At 33.0% G+C, this 19,904-nt stretch overlaps 1 protein-coding gene across 6 annotated transcripts in view; it reads right to left on the bottom strand.

Annotated features, from left to right (window-relative positions):
• Window positions 1-19,904, bottom strand: part of HOOK1 (hook microtubule tethering protein 1) — a 60,298-nt gene that overhangs the window by 23,483 nt on the left and 16,911 nt on the right. For all 6 annotated transcript variants that reach the window (XM_012785144.3, XM_012785143.3, XM_075998784.1 and 3 more), the window contains 8 exons: window positions 19,424-19,556; window positions 16,778-16,845; window positions 16,363-16,425; window positions 15,332-15,415; window positions 11,276-11,442; window positions 8,542-8,682; window positions 6,265-6,466; window positions 5,659-5,769 (listed from right to left, as the gene is read on the bottom strand). In XM_012785144.3, the coding sequence (XP_012640598.1) occupies window positions 5,659-5,769; window positions 6,265-6,466; window positions 8,542-8,682; window positions 11,276-11,442; window positions 15,332-15,415; window positions 16,363-16,425; window positions 16,778-16,845; window positions 19,424-19,556 (969 nt within the window). The remainder of the gene's footprint in view (window positions 1-5,658; window positions 5,770-6,264; window positions 6,467-8,541; window positions 8,683-11,275; window positions 11,443-15,331; window positions 15,416-16,362; window positions 16,426-16,777; window positions 16,846-19,423; window positions 19,557-19,904) is intronic.

The following is a 19,904-nucleotide window of genomic DNA, read 5'->3' as shown; positions in this document are numbered from 1 at the left end:
ATATCAGGAAAGTATTTACTTCTGCCCATAAGCAATGTACTTTACACTTACAATAATTTATCTTGACAAGTTAGTTTGATAATTGTTGTTTAGTTAATGAAAAATCACAATGTTTTAATTCTAAGAGGCCCATTTTCTCTTGCATAAGTTACATAAATAACAGTCTTTATACAACATAGGGCTTGTAATTGCCCCATCAGATAGTTTATCTTTGAACACAATAAATGCAATTATACCACAGAGTACAAACATGCAACTGTAAGGTAATAACAGAGCTTGGACTTCAGAGGCATAAGGACTATGGTTTGAATTCCAATTTCACCACTTCCTAGCTATATTATGTTGTGCAAGTTACTTAACCTTTTGGATTTAGTATCCATATCTTCAAAATGGGAATATTGATACATAAATCCATGTATTTGTGTTTTGAGTAATAAATGAAGCAGTCTGTCAAGGATCCAGAATATAATTTGGTGTGTAAGAAATGGTGGAGAATAGTTACTTCTTTTTACAATTGTGAAATTCAACAGGAAGAAGGATAAGTAGCATTCTGGCAGTATGAATTTGTGGAAAAACATCATTTACTAAGGACAGCATACTATTAATAGTACTTTATATCATTGACTAGTTAATTATACAACTTACAATGACAAACTTCTATGTTTTGGACAAAGATTCACATTTAACTCATTTTTCCAAAAGTTGAAAAGTATTTCTGAATGTAAATCATATTTTAAATGTTGTGTTCCAAGTCAATAAATAAAACCCTAATTAGTCCGTTATGTGGTCCAAATCAATCTAACAGTAAATTGGCAACTGATTTAAGGGGTCCTTAGGTTGGAGTTCACAGAAGCCCCAGGGATCTCGGAACCCTTTAAGTTATAATTAAGGGCAAGCACAAAGACTTGTGTAAATCTACTCCTCCATGAATGCAATGCTGACACTAGCAAATACATCAATATCAGTTTTTTCAGAACTCTGAAGATAAACCAAAGGCCTGCAATAATCTGAGGAGCATTTATTAAAGTAATACTGCTAAACCTTGGTTAGAATAGAAAGCTTTTTGTTCTTATTCCCCTCTCCCCAGCTATGGAGTAGCCTAGAAAACCAGCAGCCTCTCAATCACCATAGCTGTGAAAAATAGCAACTTTAGCACCAACAAAAGGGGCAGGATTAATATGGAGCTTCTCTTAAAAAGCTCATCTTCAGAGAATTGTCACTATTTAACCTGTCTTGCAGCTCCTTGAAGAAATCTTTATATACCGGACTTTTCATGACTTGACCTGATTCAGTGCTTACTCTATAGGAAAAGCACTACAGTATTCCCAGGACATTTGTCAAAAACAATCGTCAGCAATTGTTTCGCACCACAGCTGCTGAAGGCTGTGATACCAGTTGTGGCAAAAATAGCCTGGCCAAAAATTTTACAAGAAAGATCTGAGGAACAGGATGCCCGTAGGAGGCTTTGAAAAGCTCTGACATGTTCCTGGAGATCTAAGAGGCCAGCTATGTGCAGGGTTGTGTACATGCCCAGAAAAGACATGAGAGAACCCCAATGTCTGAGCTCGAGATAAATGTCATGCCCTGTATAAACAGGAAATAAAGGCAAAGGCAGAGTTTTAAACTGTCTGAACAATAAAGATGTTTTCTAACACACACACTGAGTCCTCTGGCAAAGGCTGTGAGAGTTACTGGTTCAATATATTCATGATAATCTCTGAGTAATCATGAACTAACCATAAAAGTGATTGAGCAGAGACTTCAGTGGCTATGCAATACAGAGAATGCAGGCTTTACAGAATTAGTCCAAAAAAGTCACTTTAAAAAATGAAAAACAGCAACAACAAATCCTGAAGTCAGGAGAAATCTGATTTCCAGATTTGAAATGTTTTATTATTTTAAATGTCAGATATTCAACAAAAATATAAAACACAAAAACAGGATAGCCTAGGGGAAAAAAAGTCCACAGAAACAGCAAATAAGGTGACCTAGTGAATGGATATACTATACAAAGTAAGTTATTATAAGTATGTTCAAGTTTTAGGAACTAATTCAAACCATAAAGAATCAAAAGAAATTATGACAATTTCTCAAAAAATAGAGTATAAGAGAATTTATAAAAAAGAACCAACTAGAAATTCTGAATTGAAAAGTATAATAAATAAAATGAAAAATTTACCAGATGGACTCAGATTTAAGCTGAAGAAAAAAAAAAAACACCAAGAAACGTGAAAATAAAGCAATTAAAATTATCCAGTCAGAAGACTAAAAGACAACAATTAAAAATGAAGAGAGATTCAGAGATTTGTGAGGCACCATCAAGTGCACCAACATATATATAATGGGAAACCCAGATTGAGAAAAGAGAAAAAGGAAAAAAGAGTATTTGAACAAAAATGGCTAAAAACTTCTGAAATTTTATGAAAACAATCTACAGGTCCAAGAATTTCAATGAACTCTAAATACTTTCCACACCTAGACACATCAGAATCAAACTGTTTAAAGACAAAGACTCTTGAAAGCAGCAAGAGAATAATGTATCATCACATAAAGGCACCCTTAATAAGATCAATGGCTGACATCTCATCAAACAATGGAGGCCACAATACAGTGGGAAGACAAAGTATTACAAGAAAAAGACTGTCAAACAAGAATTTTATATCCAGCAAAATATCCTTTAACATGAAGAGGTTGAACAAATAAAATAAAACAGAATTTATCATTAGCAGACCTACTCTACCAAAAAAAAAAAAAAAAAATACACACACACACACACACACACACACACACGAGTCCTTCAGGCTGAAATAAAAGGATGTTAGAGTATCATTTGAATCCAAACAAAGAAACAGTACCAGCAGAGGTAATTATATCCATAAATATGTAAGACACATTAGTATATTTTTTTAATTTTTTTACTCTTCAATTTGATTTAAAAGACAATAACATAAAGCATTAATTATAAAACTGTGTTGATAAGTATATAATGTATAAAGATATGACAATAATAGCACAAAGCAGGGGGGAAGATTCAAGATCAATGTGCAAAAATCAATTATATAACATTTATATATATTAGCAATAAAAAAATCCAAAAATGAAATTGAGAAAAATAATTCACTTAAATAACAAAAAGAATGAAATAGGAATAAATTATTTAAAGGTGCAAGTCTTGTACACTGAAAACTATAAAATATTGTTGAAAGACACAGAAGACCTAAATAAACAGAATTATATCCCACATTCATGGGTCAAAAAATTAATACTGTTAAGATGGCAATATTTCTAAATTGATCTACACATTCAAGCAATACTTATCAAAATTTCAACTGCCTGTTTTATAGGAATCTGCCTGCTGATTCTAAGATTCATTTTAGATTCGACCCAGAATAACACAAACAATCTTGAAAAAAGGAAGTTGTAGAACTCATACTTTCCAATTTCAAAACTTAACCACAAAGCTACAATAACCTATAATCAATAAGCTAGGGTGGTACTAACATAAGACTAGACTTAAAGATCAATAATAGGGAATTTAAAGATCAGAAATAAACCCTTACATTTATGATTAAATGATTTTTAAATTTTTTTTATTAATAGACTTTACTTTTTGAGCTGTTTTAGGTTTTCAGAAAAAAATGCTCCTCCAACTTCTAGTTTTCCCTATTATTAACATCTTGTGTTAGCATGGTAATTTATTAGAATTGATGAGCCAATGTTGATACACTATTAACTGAAATCCATAGTTTACATTATTGTTCATTCTTTTTGTTATATATTCTATGGATTTTCACAAATGTATAATAATATGATACATGTATCATAATCAATTTTTAACAAGGATATCAAGACAATTCAATGGGGAAAGAATAGTTTTATCAACAAATGGTACTAGAACAACTGGATATTAACTCATAAAAGAATAAAGTTAGGCCGGGCGCTGTGGCTCACGCCTGTAATCCTAGCTCTTGGGAGGCCGAGGCGGGCGGATTGCTCAAGGTCAGGAGTTCAAAACCAGCCTGAGCGAGACCCCGTCTCTACTATAAATAGAAAGAAATTAATTGGCCAACTGATATATATATAAAAAATTAGCCGGGCATGGTGGCGCATGCCTGTAGTCCCAGCTACTTGGGAGGCTGAGGCAGAAGGATCACTCGAGCCCAGGAGTTTGAGGTTGCTGTGAGCTAGGCTGACGCCACGGCACTCACTCTAGCCTGGGCAACAAAGCGAGACTCTGTCTCAAAAAAAAAAAAAAAGAATAAAGTTAGATCCCTACCTCATACCATAAACAAAATGGATCAGAGGCTAAATATAAGAGGTAGAACTATAAAACTCTTAAAGGAAAACATAGTAGATTACTGTACCTTAGGATACATAATGGTTTCTTAGAAACATACAAAAAAGCACAAGCAACAAAAGAAAAAACAGATAACTCTGACCTCATCAAAATGAAAAATCTGTGATGCAAGCAATCACACTCATCAAGAGTGTGATAAGCCAACACACAGGAGAAAATATATATTTATAAATAATATATTTAATAAGGGACTTGTATCTAGAATACAGGAAGTTGGTTCAATAACTCAATAACAATAACAACTCAATAATAAAAAAGCAAATAAACTTAGTAAAACATGGGCAAAGGATTTGAAGAAACATTTCTCCAAGTAAGATATACATATGGTCACATACATAAAAGGTACTCATCATCATTAGCCATTAGGGAGATACAAATCAAAACCACAGTGATATACCACTTCACATCCACCAGGATAGCTAAAATCAGAAAGATAGGTAACAACAGGTGTTGGCAAGGATGTGAAGGAAAGGTTAAACACAATTACCATTTGACCCAGCAATATCATTCCTAGGTTTTTATACTCAATAGAAATGAAAACATATCCACATCAAAACTTGTGCATAAATGTTACTAGCAGTATTACTCATAACAGCCAAAAGCAGAAACAGCCCAAATGTCCATAAACTGGTGAATGAACAAATGTATATCCATACAATGGAGCATTATTAAGCAATAAAAAGAATAAAGCACTGAAATATGCTACAACATGGATGAAACCTGAAAGAATCAGTCACAAAAACCCACAAAGTATATGATTACATATTCTAGACAGACTAGAAAAATCTATAGACAACAAGTAGATTAACAGTTGTTAAGACTTGGGGAAAGAGGACCAGAGTGCAGAGTAACTGCTAATGGGCACAGGGTTTCTTTATAGAATGATGGCAGTGTTCTAAAATTTGATTATAGTGATGGTAGCAGAACTCTGTGAATATACGAAAAACCACTGACTTATACATTTCAAATAGATGAAATTTATGGTATGTAAATTATATCTTAATAAAGCTGTAAAAAATCATCTATGGTCCTTGCTCTCAGGAAATTGACAGTCTAGAGTTAAACAACATGCACCAAGACTTATGACCCTGGTTCTGTGATTTCATCTTCCCTGTAAAGAAAACTAACAAAATTGAATGAAGAAATGATAGTCATTTTCACAAAACTTTCTTTTATACCAAAAATTTCAATTTGGAGGAAGATAGAATTGGTTGATATCACTACCATTCTAAGAACATCAAGGGTAATGCCAAAGCTAAAAGAAGAATGACATATTTCTTATCAACTGTATTTATGTTTACCTCTTTTTCCTTAAGTAAAGCTTCATGTTTTTCTTCAAGTCGCTTCATTTCAAATGCTAGAGTGTCTGCCCTTTTGGATTCAGAGGAAAGCTTACTGTGAAGATCCTGAACCTATGTCAAAAACAAAAGTAAACAACAACAATATATAATATTGACAGTCTTTCAGAGTTGTGTAAATGAGAAAGCTGATTGGAAATAAAATATTTATATTAAAATTGCAATCTAATTCCAAATACTTGTGGAAAATAGCACATTGGTAAGAATATAAAATTTAAAATACTCAATGAACAAAAAAATTTAAAAATTAGGTTCCTATTCTAATGTTGTTTGATAAATAGCAAAACAGAATATATTAGGTTACAGCTCCATTCTATTAAATCTCAAAATAAAAGCAAAAAAAGTTCAGAAGGTAATAGACTCAGATAACTCAAACTCAATTATCAACCCTTGAACTAAAGTTACAGATAGAGGAAATTCATCAGAAGCAGTTCACAGCTTATTATAGGCAATGCTTCTTAATTTCTGTACAATTCATAAAGGATCAAATGGAATAACAAAGGTGAACTCTTTCAATTTTATCAATTAAAAATTAAGATAATTTCTTACCTGCCTTTTGTATGTTTCTAATTGTGTACGTGCTGCATTTGCCTTCTTTAATTCTTCTTCTAAGCTGACTGTATTGTGCATATACATCATGTTGGTTTCCTGTAAAGTTTTCACCTGCTTGCGAAGGTCATTCAAATCTTGCAGCTTCTGACGATATACCTCAACTGTTGACTCCAGTTTATTTGCTTTGTCAGAGGTAGCCCTACGGATATAAATATAAAATAAATATAAATATACTGTATAAAAATGAATATAGGTACATAATTTTATTCTGGCTGTAAAATGAATCTTCCAAGCTATAACAAAAAAAGAAAAAAAGGAAGGAGAGAGAGAGCAAGAAAAAGAAATTATAAAGTTTGTGAGAACTTTGAATACAGACTCAGGTCTGAAACCATCTAAAGTTCAACTGTTTTGTTATAAAGCCCTCCAACTAAAAATGCTTCACATTTGACACACTAAATTATCAAACTGTTTGATATATTAGCACAATGTATAAAAAATAATGATTTTGTACATGTAAACAATTCTGAGCCACATTATAGCTTATGGGTCAATCTTGCTTTTTGTATACTATTTAGCACAGTTGTGTTCCAAGTATTTGATATATAATGTACTTAGGAAGTTGACTCAATTTATAAATTTGGCAAAGAACTTCCTTTTGGAGTTGCAGCTACTTGACCAAAATAAATAAATAAACCATAAATAAATCAATCAAATTATTTCACTATTACAAGCGGTTCCAAATAAATGATTATAAAGATTTTGTTTTAAATTGACATTGAAAATGCAAACAACTAATTTAAAAAATTAAAAGAAAACATAAAGATCATGTGAATAGTCTGTTCACTAACATTTCATAGGCAGAAGTTAAATATAAGTATTGCCAAAAAACAATCCTCTCTGAAATAAATGTTAGGATTCTTGTCTATATTTACCTATATTTTATCAAATGCCAATATATGAATTGAGAATGCACTTCTATACACAAAAATTTCACAAAATATAAAAAGTTGTACAAAGAGGTCAAGCCAAATACATCTATTAGTAATTCAGTTTACAAAATTTTTAAAAAGTTCTCATTTTGGGTTTATGGATTCTAATGTGAAACTGTCCTAACAAGAACTGAATATCATCCCTAAACTGTGATTTTAGGGTCAGGCATGGTGGTGGCTCATGCCTGTTACCTAGCATTTTGGGAGGCTGAGGTAAGAGGATTGCTTGAGACCAGGAGTTCAAGACCAACCTGAATAAGAGCAAGACCCTGTTTTTACAAAAAATAGAAAAATTAGCTCAGTGTGTTGAAGCACACCTATAGCCTGAGCTACCTGGGAGGCTGAAGCAGGGGGATTGCTTGAGCCCAGGAATTTGAGGTTGCAGTGAGCTATGATGAGGTCACTGCACTCCAGCCTGGGTGACGAGTGAGACTCTCTCTCTCTCAAAAAAAAAAAAAAAAAAAAAAATGTAATTTCAATCAACAAGCAGAAAAGAAGTAAAGACTAGGAACCTGGATAAAAACTGGTTAATACTTGACATAGGAATAACTCTAAAAAATCTACTGAGTAGCACCTAAGTGGACACATAGGTACTACAGTAATAGGGTATTGGGCAGGTGGGAGGGGGGAGGGGGGAGGGGGGTGGGTATATACATACATAATGAGTGAGATGTGCACCATCTGGGGGATGGTCATGATGGAGACTCAGACTTTTGGGGGGAGGGGGGGAAATGGGCATTTATTGAAACCTTAAAATCTGTACCCCCATAATATGCCAAAATAAAAAAAAAATTAAAAAAAAAAAAAAAAAAGCCATCAAATGGCCACCATGAAAAACTTAAAAAAAAAAAAAAAAAAAAAAAAAATCTCTGATTAAAATATGAAATACTGCCGGGCATGGTGGCTCACGCCTGTAATCCTAACACTCTGGGAGGCCGAGGTGGGTGGATTGCTCGAGGTCAGGAGTTCGAAACCAGCCTGAGCAAGAGCGAGACCCCGTCTCTACTATAAAAAAAATAGAAAGAAATTAATTGGCCAACTAATATATATAGAAAAAATTAGCCGGGCATGGTGGCACATGCCTGTAGTCCCAGCTACTCGGGAGGCTGAGGCAGCAGGATTGCTTGAGCCCAGGAGTTTGAGGTTGCTGTGAACTAGGCTGACGCCATGGCACTCACTCTGGCCTGGGCAACAGAGTGAGACTCTGTCTCAAAAAAAAAAAAATGAAATACTCACATTGACTAATAACTTAGAAGTGATATAATTTTATCTAGACATGCCATACCTAAGAACATCTATTTCATCTTTCAGAGCTCTTGTTTCTTCAGCAAGACTAGTCAATTCATCATTCCTGTGCTGAAACTCAATTAGTTGCTTTTCAAGCTCTTCACAGTGAACACGGTAATCATCTTTTGCAGCTTCGAGCCTTGAACAGATAAAATAAATATTTATAATTTCCATCATTTGTTTTCTAAATGGGGCATAAGCTTAGTTCAAATAATCCTTATTTTACTTAATAATGTCCCCAAGGTACAAGAGTAGCGATGCTGGCAATTCTGATATGCCAAACAGAAGCGTAGTATAGTGCTTCCTTGTATTTTCCTGGATAGAGCTGGAACCCATTCTACTAAGTGAAGTATCCCAAGAATGGAAAAACAAGCACCACTTGTACTCACCAGCAAATTGGTATTAATGGATCAACACCTAAGTGAACATATAGGAATAACATTTATCGAGTGTCAGGCAGGTGGGAGGGTGGAAGAAGGGATGGGTATGTGCATACATAATGAGTGAGATGTGCAATGTTTGGGGGATAGTCACGCTTGAAGCTCTGACTCAAGGTGGGAGGGGGGGCATGGGCAATATACATAACCTTAACATTTGCACCCCCATAATATGCTGAAATTTAAAGAGTAAAAAATAAAGGGTAAAAGTTTTTGATTTCATAAGGAAAGTTAAAAAAGCACATGCTGAGATTGTAAGATCTATGGTAAGAATAAGTCTTCTGTGAAATTGTGAAGAAGAAAAAGGAAATTCATACACAGAGTGTGTGTGTGTATATATATATACACACATATGTATATGTATATACATATGTGTATATATATAGGGTTTGGTACTATCCATGGTTTCAAGCATCCACTTAGAGTCTTGGAACATATGCCCTGTGTATCAGAGGGGACTACTATTCATTTAACAATAGAGATGAATCTCACAAACACGAAGAGCAAAAGAAGCCAGTCTCCAAAGAGTTTATACTGCATGATTCAGTTTATATGAAGTTCTAGGTCAGTAATCTATGGTGAAAAAAGTCAGAAGAGTAATTATCTCTGGCAGGTAAGAGTTTACTGGGAAGGCACATAAGGTAACGTTTTGTAGTGACAGAAATGATCTGTTTGTTGATAAATGTGTAAGTTACACAAATGTATGCAATTGTTAACATCTAATTGTACAAAGAATTTACTTTACAATATGTAAATGTTATCTTAAAAAAATGAACAGTAAACATCCTAAACTCTAGTAATAGTTCACTTTTTACAGAGATACAGGTTAACAATTCTTAAATTTCTGTGTATTTTGGGATTCAGCAAATGAGTAAGTATATTGAGGAAAATAGGAAACCAAGTTTCTTAGTGTTGGAGAAGGGAGTTAAAATATGAGAAGACCAGATATGAACCCTGAGATGCTGGACTAAAGTAAAGGTGTCAGTATGAACCCATTGTTAGTACTGACAGATATGAAATAAAGTACATACATACAAGTGTGTCAATGAGCAAGTGTGAACATGAGCAAGTATCAATCTGTGCAAATGTATTTCCTAGCTTTGTCTACCAAGATAGCGTAGAATCAATGACAAAAAATCCATAGCATAGATCTTTGTTTCTAAGTAACAGAGTTGGAAAAGGGAAAGGATGAGATGAGTCTGGAACATTTTACTGTGCCACAAAGTAAGAAAGGGCTCAAGAAAAGATAACAGTATGTGGAAAGGATATAGGAGTCAATTGAAAGGCTTCCTACTGGCCAAATCTGGGATAATTTGAGCAACAAAATGAATGACAATAGTAATATATTACAGACCATTGAATAAGAATTCCTTACTAAATGCGATGCATGATCCTGAATTAACCAGGGGGAAAAGAAAGCTATAAAGACATTGAGTCAACTGATGGAAATTAAATATGGTCTGTGGATTAGATAATATCATATCGGTGACAAATTCCCTAATTTTGGTCGCTATACTGCAGTTGATAAAAGAATGGCCTTGTTCCTAGGAAATACACACTGAAGTATATAGGGGTAGAGAGGCATGTCGCTAATTACACTCAAAAGGTTTAGGAAAAAATATGCATATCTAAATAAATATATAGAAACTGATTAAGCAAACAGTAACACAAGATAATGGCTGAATCTGTATAAAATGCATAAAGAAGTTCCTTGTAGTATTCTGCCAACTTTCTTTTGTGAATTTGAAATCATATAGAAATTAAGTAACAAAAAAAACACATGTAGTATAATTAGAATGCCTGCTCTCAAGGTCTTGTAGTGCAGGGCTCAGTATGGGCTCAGCATACGAGAGACAATAAGTGTTATTAAAGGTAAGAATGTATGGCTTTTTTTTCAAAGAAGAAATACAAAAGTGAGAAGCATCTCTTTAGCTTAAGATATATATTTCTTCCATTTATTATAGTTACCTCTCCTATGTGAGAAACACCCTTTTCTCTCCAGGCTTTAGTAGTCACTACCTTGAACTCCTACTGGCTTGCCTATGGCCTTGATTTAGCCCTTATTACATGTTATTTGGAATTGTTCTGTTTTTATGTACATATCCCACCTCCTAACTGGATTGTAAACCCTGTGGAGGCAAGAACCATTTACACCCATTTGGTATTTTCATTAGCTTAATCAGTGTCCTAAATATGCTTAACAATGCTTAATAATTAGCTGTTGATATTATGGGTTTTTTAGCTACTAGTTTAAGAAACAGAACTTTATAAAATACTTTCTACTAAAAGTGCTACCTGAAGTTTTCTTCCTGTAATTGTTCTAGTTGTAATTGTGCATGGAAATACTTTTTTGCAACCATTGTATTTGGATCATCAAAAGAGCCATCCAGCTGGTCAAGTTTTTCATTCATCATCTCATTTTCAGAAACCAGTGAATTCTTTTCATCTTGAAGTGCAGTCACCTAAAATCAAATATACAATTATACATATCAATAGCAAAAAACAAAACCAAAAGACTCTTAAAGAGTTCTGGATTCTAAATCTGATTAAGCCATTAAATAGCTTGGTCAACCAGACTAGATGATTTTTTTTTTTAACTATGAGAAAGTATCTGCTATTTTATTTGTAATTTTTTAAAATTTGAGAGTACTATGGGGATACAAACACTTTGGTTACATAAAATGCCTTTGTACCACCTGAGTCAGAGCTACAAGTGTGCTCATCCCCTAGACAACACACACTACATCCTTTAGGTATGAATTTACCCATCCTCTCCTCCCTGCCCCATCTGCCCAACACCCATGAATGTTACTTCCCAAATGTGCACATTAGTGTTGATCGATTAGTATCAATTTAATGATGTGTACATGTGGCATTTGTTTTTCCATTCTCATTATACTTCACTTCGTAGAATGGGCTCTAGCTCCATCTAGGATGATAGGTAGTTCACCATTTTTTTATGGCTGAGTAGTACTCCATGGTATACACATACCACATTTTATTAATCCTCTCATATATTGTTGGGCACTTGGGTTGTTTCTACATCTTTGTAATTGTGAATTGTGCTGCCACAAACATTCAAGTGCAGATGTCTTTATTATAATAGAATGACTTTTTTTTCCTTTGGGTAAATCGCCAGTAGTGGGATTGCTGAATCAAATGGTAGTTCTACTTTTATTTCTTTGAGGCATCTTCATATTATTATATTTTACATAGGGGTTGTACTAATTTGCAGTCCTACCAGCAATGGATGAGTGTTCCTATCTCTCCACACCTTTGCCAAGATTTGTCTTTGGGGGACATTTTGATAAAAGCCAATCTCACTGGAGTTAAGTGATATTTCACTGTGGTTTTGATTTGCATTTCCCTGATGATTAGAGATGTTGAGCAATTTTTCCTATGTTCTTTGGCCATTAGTCTGCCTTTCTTTGAAAAGTTTCAAAGAATACTTTCAACTGCCGAATTCTGAGTTCAGAAGGTTTGAGTCAAACAAAAGAAATAAAATCAATACATATATGGAGAAAATAGAGTACAGATTATCTTTAGAATGTTATACTTGTCTTAGTCTAGGGAAGAAAATGTTTTTAAGTCTCTAAAATTTGACACATGAACTTCAAAAAATAATTTGTTTTACGTATAAACTAATTTTCAGAATGCTGTCACCTACTAAGCCAAAACATACACATGTTCAAAGTTATCAGTTTTGGTTCATAGTCAAAAATTATCAGTCACACATTTCATACTAAGGGGATGAGCACATTTGGTTAACGAATCAGTAAAATCAGTAACAAAAAGCTAAACTGTTTCCATTTGTACATTTGCACTGTTTGCTTATGATTTGAAATAGACAAAACATCTTAATTGTAGAACCATATCAATGTCAGTCCCTAATGCATTTTTTCACTTCACACTTTTAAAACAAGTATGATATACCCCCCTGGTTCTATTTGCTTTTCATTTAAAATATCTTTAAAAATTTATAGTTAAAGCTGTGATCTTTCATAAGACCATAAATTTACATAAGATTTAAGAATTAGTTTGGGAAAAAAAGATAATCTATTATTGACTTCCAATATATTAATGGACAAGTTTGCTATTTATATTTTCAACAGGTGTAATTAATTCAATGCAGTTATGTGATAAGACTACATATTGACACAATGAGCTAATAACAGAAAATTAAACTCCAGTGAGTGATTGTCCTGAATATAGTATAGGCAATTTATAAACACTGTTATTCAAATGAGCAATACAAAGGATGGGAAACTATCCCTCGGCAGACAATGTAAAGAAATAACTTTGTTCCTAAAATCAATGCATGCATCCATGTCTATCATGTAAGTAGTTTAGTTACTATTATTACCTGTCATGTATAATAATTCTAAGCAATTCAGATTTAAAAAAAAATAAGAGTTTCTTCCCTTAAGACCCTTACAGTAGAAACGTAAACAATTACATAAAAGATGTTGAAGGTGCTTTGAGAGAAGCACACTGTAGGGTAGGGATGGGATACAAAAAAAGAATATCTCATTCTAGCTGGAGTATAGGGCTGTCAGAAAATTATTGACAGAGGAGAGATAATTCCCCCAGTCTTCAAAACTAAACAGGAATCTGTTATAGAAAGGAAGAGGAACAGGGGCAAATTTTAGTTTTGAACACCTGGTGAATAAACAACCTTGTTGCTGTCCATGCTTCAGTGTGGTTTCAGAGTTACCTTCATAAAGACTTTAGGGAGTGGGGCTGTTAAAAGCACAGATTCCTTGGACCCACCTCAGAACCATGACTTGGAATGGTGGATGGTGGTTCTAGGCATCTCCTTTAACAAACGCTCATGGTGATATATTCTTTAGGTTCACTCTGCACCTGCCCCTGTCCCTCTCTGTTTGGGATTTCTGTACTTATCAACAAAAATCAGAAGATCATATACTCTTCATTAATTGTTAGAAACACTTAAGTCTTTTGATGTAGAATTTTATGTTCTTTATTGAATAAGAATTTCTCAGAAAACTGCACCAAGATCCTACAAGACTGGCAATACCTGAATGGATCAACCCTCTATCCTTCCTATGTAATATTCTACAGGGTAAATATGATCATATTTGAAAATAGCACATTTCAGGTGCTTTGCATGTGTATGGAGTGTGTATTACAATGTGTAGTCAGGAAGAACGCAAAGGAGAACAGATAGAATTTCCCCAATACTTGTAGTATTCGCTTCATTCAAATAACAAGGACTGATTATAAAAGATAAAGTTAGAAGACCTGAATTTTAGTGCTGTCACTGCCCTAAGTGGCTACTCGCCCTGACTATGTCTTTCTCTTTTATTTTCAAATCCTTGAGGGTTAGGAATATTACCCAGCCCCAGAATTTTAGATATTTACTTCATCTAGCAAGGATAATACTACCAAACCTTTGTTCCTTGTCCTTAGACTTTTTAGGGAATCAACTATTTAGCTTACTACTTCAAAAAATGCAACTTACATACAGCATGAGGGTACATTTAACCCTTTGTAAACCTTTTTCTAGACTTACTGCATAACTTTCACATTTATATTTTTCAAATAGCAGCAACAATATATGCAAACATATACCTGGTACTTCTGTGCCAAGGCCTAAGTGCTTTATATATATTAACTCATTTAATCCTCACAACCACTTTGGGAGATATAACATACTATCATCACTTCATTTCTCAAAAGGAAAAACTGAAGTACAGAGAAATTAAGTAATTTGCCTGAAAGCACACACCCAGCTATTAACATGGCCAAATTCTGAATATAGGTATCTTGGTTTGACAGTCTTCTACCCCCTTAATCACTAACTATTGTTCTCATGCAAGTTTGCTGTGCTAACATATACATGCATATGAACACAAGAATTATACACACATGTTCAAACTTGGCATGAGAGAACTCATATGTATGTGTGTGTGTGTGTGTGTGTGTGTATGTAAGAGATAGAAAAAGAAAGAGCATGTACTTGAATTTATTGGGTGCCAGGCATCACTAAATACTTCCATAAATTACCTCACTTAATATTCATGAACACACTATGAAGTAGAGACCTTAATTTTCCCATTTTACAAAAAAAAAAAAAAAAAGAGTCCTCATCTAAAGTTGAAATTCTACAATCAGCAGAATGATTTTCTCAAAGGAAGAGTTAGGCCAGCAATTTTCAACTGCCAGAGAAAAATATTTATGAAATCCATGCTTGAACATTCCAACATCTAAGAAATCCTCTTCCCTCCAAGAAATGAAATCCAACCTACAAAACATATTGCCAATTAACTGACTAAAATAAAAAATTTTGTAAAGACAATGTTTTTCTCCACTCAGGTTTCCTTTACGTACCTGCATATCCAGTTCTTCGCATCTCTGCCTCAGCTCTTCTTTTTCTGATAGTGCTTCCTGAAGTTCTTCCAAGGCCCTTTTAAGCTGCAATATAAATGTCCAAATTCTTAGTAAATCCTGTTTTGACACAAATAGAAAAATATACCTTTCTCACTACATACACATGGACTGCTACTAGGAATGGTTTTAAATTTTTCAATTTACCTACTTAAAAAAGAGCCTTACTTTGTTGTCTTTGTATGAATAATATTTACATAGCCTCATTAACATTTAAGGCTATGGTCCCACAGAAATAAAATTTTGTAAATCCTAGTGAAATACCTTTAAAAGTATTAGAGGAGGCATTATTTAGTTTCCTTATGGAAAAAAATTTAGAAAGACCACAGCATATTTACATGTAAATAAATTTTTTATTTAAAAAAATTTCATTTGAAATACTCCTTGAGATGACTGGTGACACTCATGAAAAAACAGATGTCTAAAAGTATAACAGATAAGTACTTGATCAATTTGTCTCTCCTCTTACCCTTTCACCTCAACCCAGATTGGGTTATACACGGAAAGAGAGGACCCTTTTTCCCCTGTAAAACAGTCCTAAACAATCAGGGAATGGAGCCTTGAGGACAGTGTCTTCGAGCATTTTCTTCTATATTAGGTGAGAGGACAGTGACAGTGACAAAAATATTATATTATCAGACAAATTAAAACTTAGAGTTTTTAAAAATTATCTACTATTTAATTGTGTAACCATACAGCACAGGTCCAATATGTATTACAAGTGTCAGAAGAAATGTTCAGTGCCACCCAACTCTTCAAACATCATCACAGAAAACTTTGGAGACCAACACTACTTGCATTCATGAATAAATGTACAATAATATTCAATTGGGATCTTAAAGTCAAATAAACTAAATGTCATGAAAGAAATACATTCTTATATATTCTCTTTTGTAAACTCTATGACATTAATAGTAATTGGCAAAAAAATTATCAATATTTCCAACATTTTACTTACATACTAAAGTACTCACCTGTTGCTCTAATTCTCCAACAGCATCATTTGCAGGAGAGCTCAATATTTCTTTACTCATCAACTAGAAAATTAAAATAATAAAATTTAATGTATCACCCAGAATTTGGAGCATTGAAGAAAAATGTGAAAAATATTAAGTACAATGTGATGTTTATGAAGTAAAAGTTATTTAAAGGAACTTGACAATATTAATTTATCAACTGGCTTTTAAAACATATATACTAAAATTTGACTTGGGGACCTTTGAAGATATTTGGGGGCAGGAGGAAGAGTCATTAGCTAAAGGTCAGTAAACCTGCTGAAAAGGGCAAGCTTATACAAAGAGAAAAACACATATCCATAACATTTATATGAAAACTGTTATAAAATTTGGTTTAGGACTTTCACACTTATGTGAACATAATAAAACTTACCTCTTGAATAGCAGTCATGACCACATGTTGAACAGACTCTTCCAGGGTCATTATACTTTGAATATGTTCTATGATTTAAAAAAAAAAAATCCAATCTGAAAAAATATCTACTCTTTATCCATAGTACCTTAGCCATCCAATTAGCAGAATATAAAAATTCATTTACCACAAATAATCTTTTAAGAAAATATATTATTTTTTCCACTAGTATATCCACTAAAAACAAATAGAATAGAAAATATTCATATAAATATTTTAAATGGTTTTTCTCCTAAAGAAACATTGTGACAATACGTTATGACATTTATGACAATAATTATTTAATCTTAGGTTCAAAAAGTTTCATTTTATCACCTACTTAGTTCATTCCAAGGAAGGCTTTCAAACAAGGGACTTTTACAGCCTCCTATAGACACCTTCCCAGCATTCACAAAGTCTCACAGAGAGACCCTGTATCTCACCACAAACACACATGCAGTTAAGTCAAGGTGATGCTGTCCTGACAGGAAATGAGGAACCATGAGAAAGAGTTCTTTATATATTTTACAGATTTAAATCCATTTTAACTGTATGTGCTCCAGCTAAAACAATTTCCTCCAAATTTTAAAGACTTATTTTCTAACAAAGTACTTTCACTGTTTCAATTATTCTTCTGGGAACCTTCTCTAAATCTTCCTTTTACTTGTGAAGACAAGAACTAGACAAAGATTCTGAAGTGCACCTGACCACTAAGTACTAACGGACTTAAAAAAGAATTAAACTAGAGAATGCATAGGCAATGGAATGATTTCCTTTAAGTGGGTTCTCTGGATAATGAAGTGTTTCAGGTCTGCTGAAATCCTCATAAAAATAATCTCCTTCCCATCAAGATAAGTAAGGTAACCAGTTCATTCTTTCAAGACTGAGACTGTTGCAGTACCTTAGAATCATTCTGAAAATCAATTCTCACTGCAAAGCATAAAAGTGTGGAAGCTGTTTCATATCCTAAATGTATTTTGTTTTAAAATTTCAATTAAATTACAATTATTTTTTTCATTCATTTGCTCACACTCAAAAATTAAGAATCCAGATATATACCTTCAAAAATAAATCCAATTAGATAACCCTGATTTTTTAATAATGAAAATGAAACTATTCCTTTATATCTACTATATGTCAAACTTTTCTTTATATATCCAGAAATTTAATTTCCTTTTAAAAACATCAGGAAAAAAATTGCTTTGTAATGCTTACAACTAAATTATTAAAATACTACCTATTATATCAAAAATTGTAGTGTGCAGCAAAATCATCACTTTAAGGGAAAATTATAGCTTAAAATGTCAATTATACCTTAGAATAGGAACAGATAATTCATAAAAGGACAGAAATAGAGATAAGAACAGAAATTAAATAGTAAAAGCAAAATAGAATCAAAGCCAAATGTTGGTTCTTTGAAAAAGACTGACAAATCTGGTAAGATTAGGTAAGCAAAAATAAATTTAAAATAATTAGTAATTAAAATATGAACAAGCCATTATTCAAAAAAAAAATTAAAGGATGACAATTATAAGAGAAAATTTCTAGATTTACAAATGGATTACTATTTTTAATCTGTGATTAAATATTTAGGGAAGTCTCAAGCTTCCATGAGCAAATGTCTTTCACTTTTATAAAAAATTCAACAACTAGATCTTTGACATTATCTATAAGTGAAAAATAAAAGCTGTACTGACTTGCCCTAGAAAAAATAGATAGTTGATGATAGAGATGGACTAACAAAATATTCTAATACCCAATCATGTCCTTTAATTAATAAACTACAATTGATTCCATGTATTTTATTTTTCTCCTTTATGAATTTGTTCTTATTGAATTTATCCTGTCTCATAGCCTTTCTTCAATTGGTTAATGTCAAATGTGTTTTCTAAGGTCCTGGCTTGAAGTATTTTGTAAACTTAAGCACCCAACATCATCCTTTCATAAAGGTGGTGTACTAAGAAAGTTTGGACAAATCATGCAAAAAACACCAGCATCAAAACTCTCACCATCCAGAATGACACACAAGCATGCAAGGGAAAGAGATTTGGGTTTGTTCAGTTCATCATTTTATTAATTATATGCAACCAAAAATAACCTTTTTGTATTCAGCAGGATATGGAAATGTTTGGAGATACCAATATAATGTACCATTTCCATTTATATAATCAAGCCACTTATTTGGAGGATATACTAGACAGATATTCTTCTGAAAAGAGTAGATTATCTGAAGAAGCCTGAATTATAATTTAGTGGCTGAATACTTATTTATGAAAAACTGAATCAACCTAAGGTTCTATCTTATGTGTGAAATAGATAATGTATCAGATGAATAAGTGTAATTTTCATTAAATATCCATTACATCCTAAGCATTAGATATATTAAACTAATTAAATTAAAATACATTTAATTTAGCCACTGAATATGAATCTCAGAATCCAGATACAAACAGGATATTCAAAGCATGTAGCTTTTTATGGCAGAGCTCGGTTAGGATTCAGATCTTCTGGTTTACATTTCAGGGTGTTTTCTGACAAGTTGAAATAGTAAATTTTAATGTTACCTTTTACAGCAATGTAAGTTGTTTCCAGAAGGTAGAAACTCTTAAATGACTGAAATTCACTTACCTTGCTTCTTTTCACAGTTAACTGCACAACCTAAAATAAGTTGAAGCAGTCTCCCAAGCTCCACAGAATCTGAACATTCAGTTATTTGGTTTAAATCAGGGATAAGCGCGTCAGAAATCTGCTGCCCTAAAAACTGCAATATCAAAATAACAAGTTAAATCATTGATTTATGTAGGCTAAAAAAAAAAAAAACTTGCTACATTTAATGACATTACAAGGAAAATATAAATAGGTTCATGAAATGATTCAGATAAATTAACAAATAAATCAATAATTATTAAAACCAGTTAGCAGTGTTCAGGAAACTTCCCAAGATTTTGAGCAACCAACCAAAAGTAACTATATTTGCTTTTGGTTTTACACCAAATATCCTTTGATTCCAATGGTAGAGGTAGAGATATGTTTAAGATGCATCTGCCCTAGTCAACTATGACAAAACTTACACCTTTCCATTAAATAATAAACAGGCTTATGTTAAGCC

The sequence above is a fragment of the Microcebus murinus genome, chromosome 2 (assembly GCF_040939455.1).
Source record: "Microcebus murinus isolate Inina chromosome 2, M.murinus_Inina_mat1.0, whole genome shotgun sequence".
Taxonomy (NCBI): domain Eukaryota; kingdom Metazoa; phylum Chordata; class Mammalia; order Primates; family Cheirogaleidae; genus Microcebus; species Microcebus murinus.
This window is presented reverse-complemented; position numbering and strand designations above follow the sequence as displayed.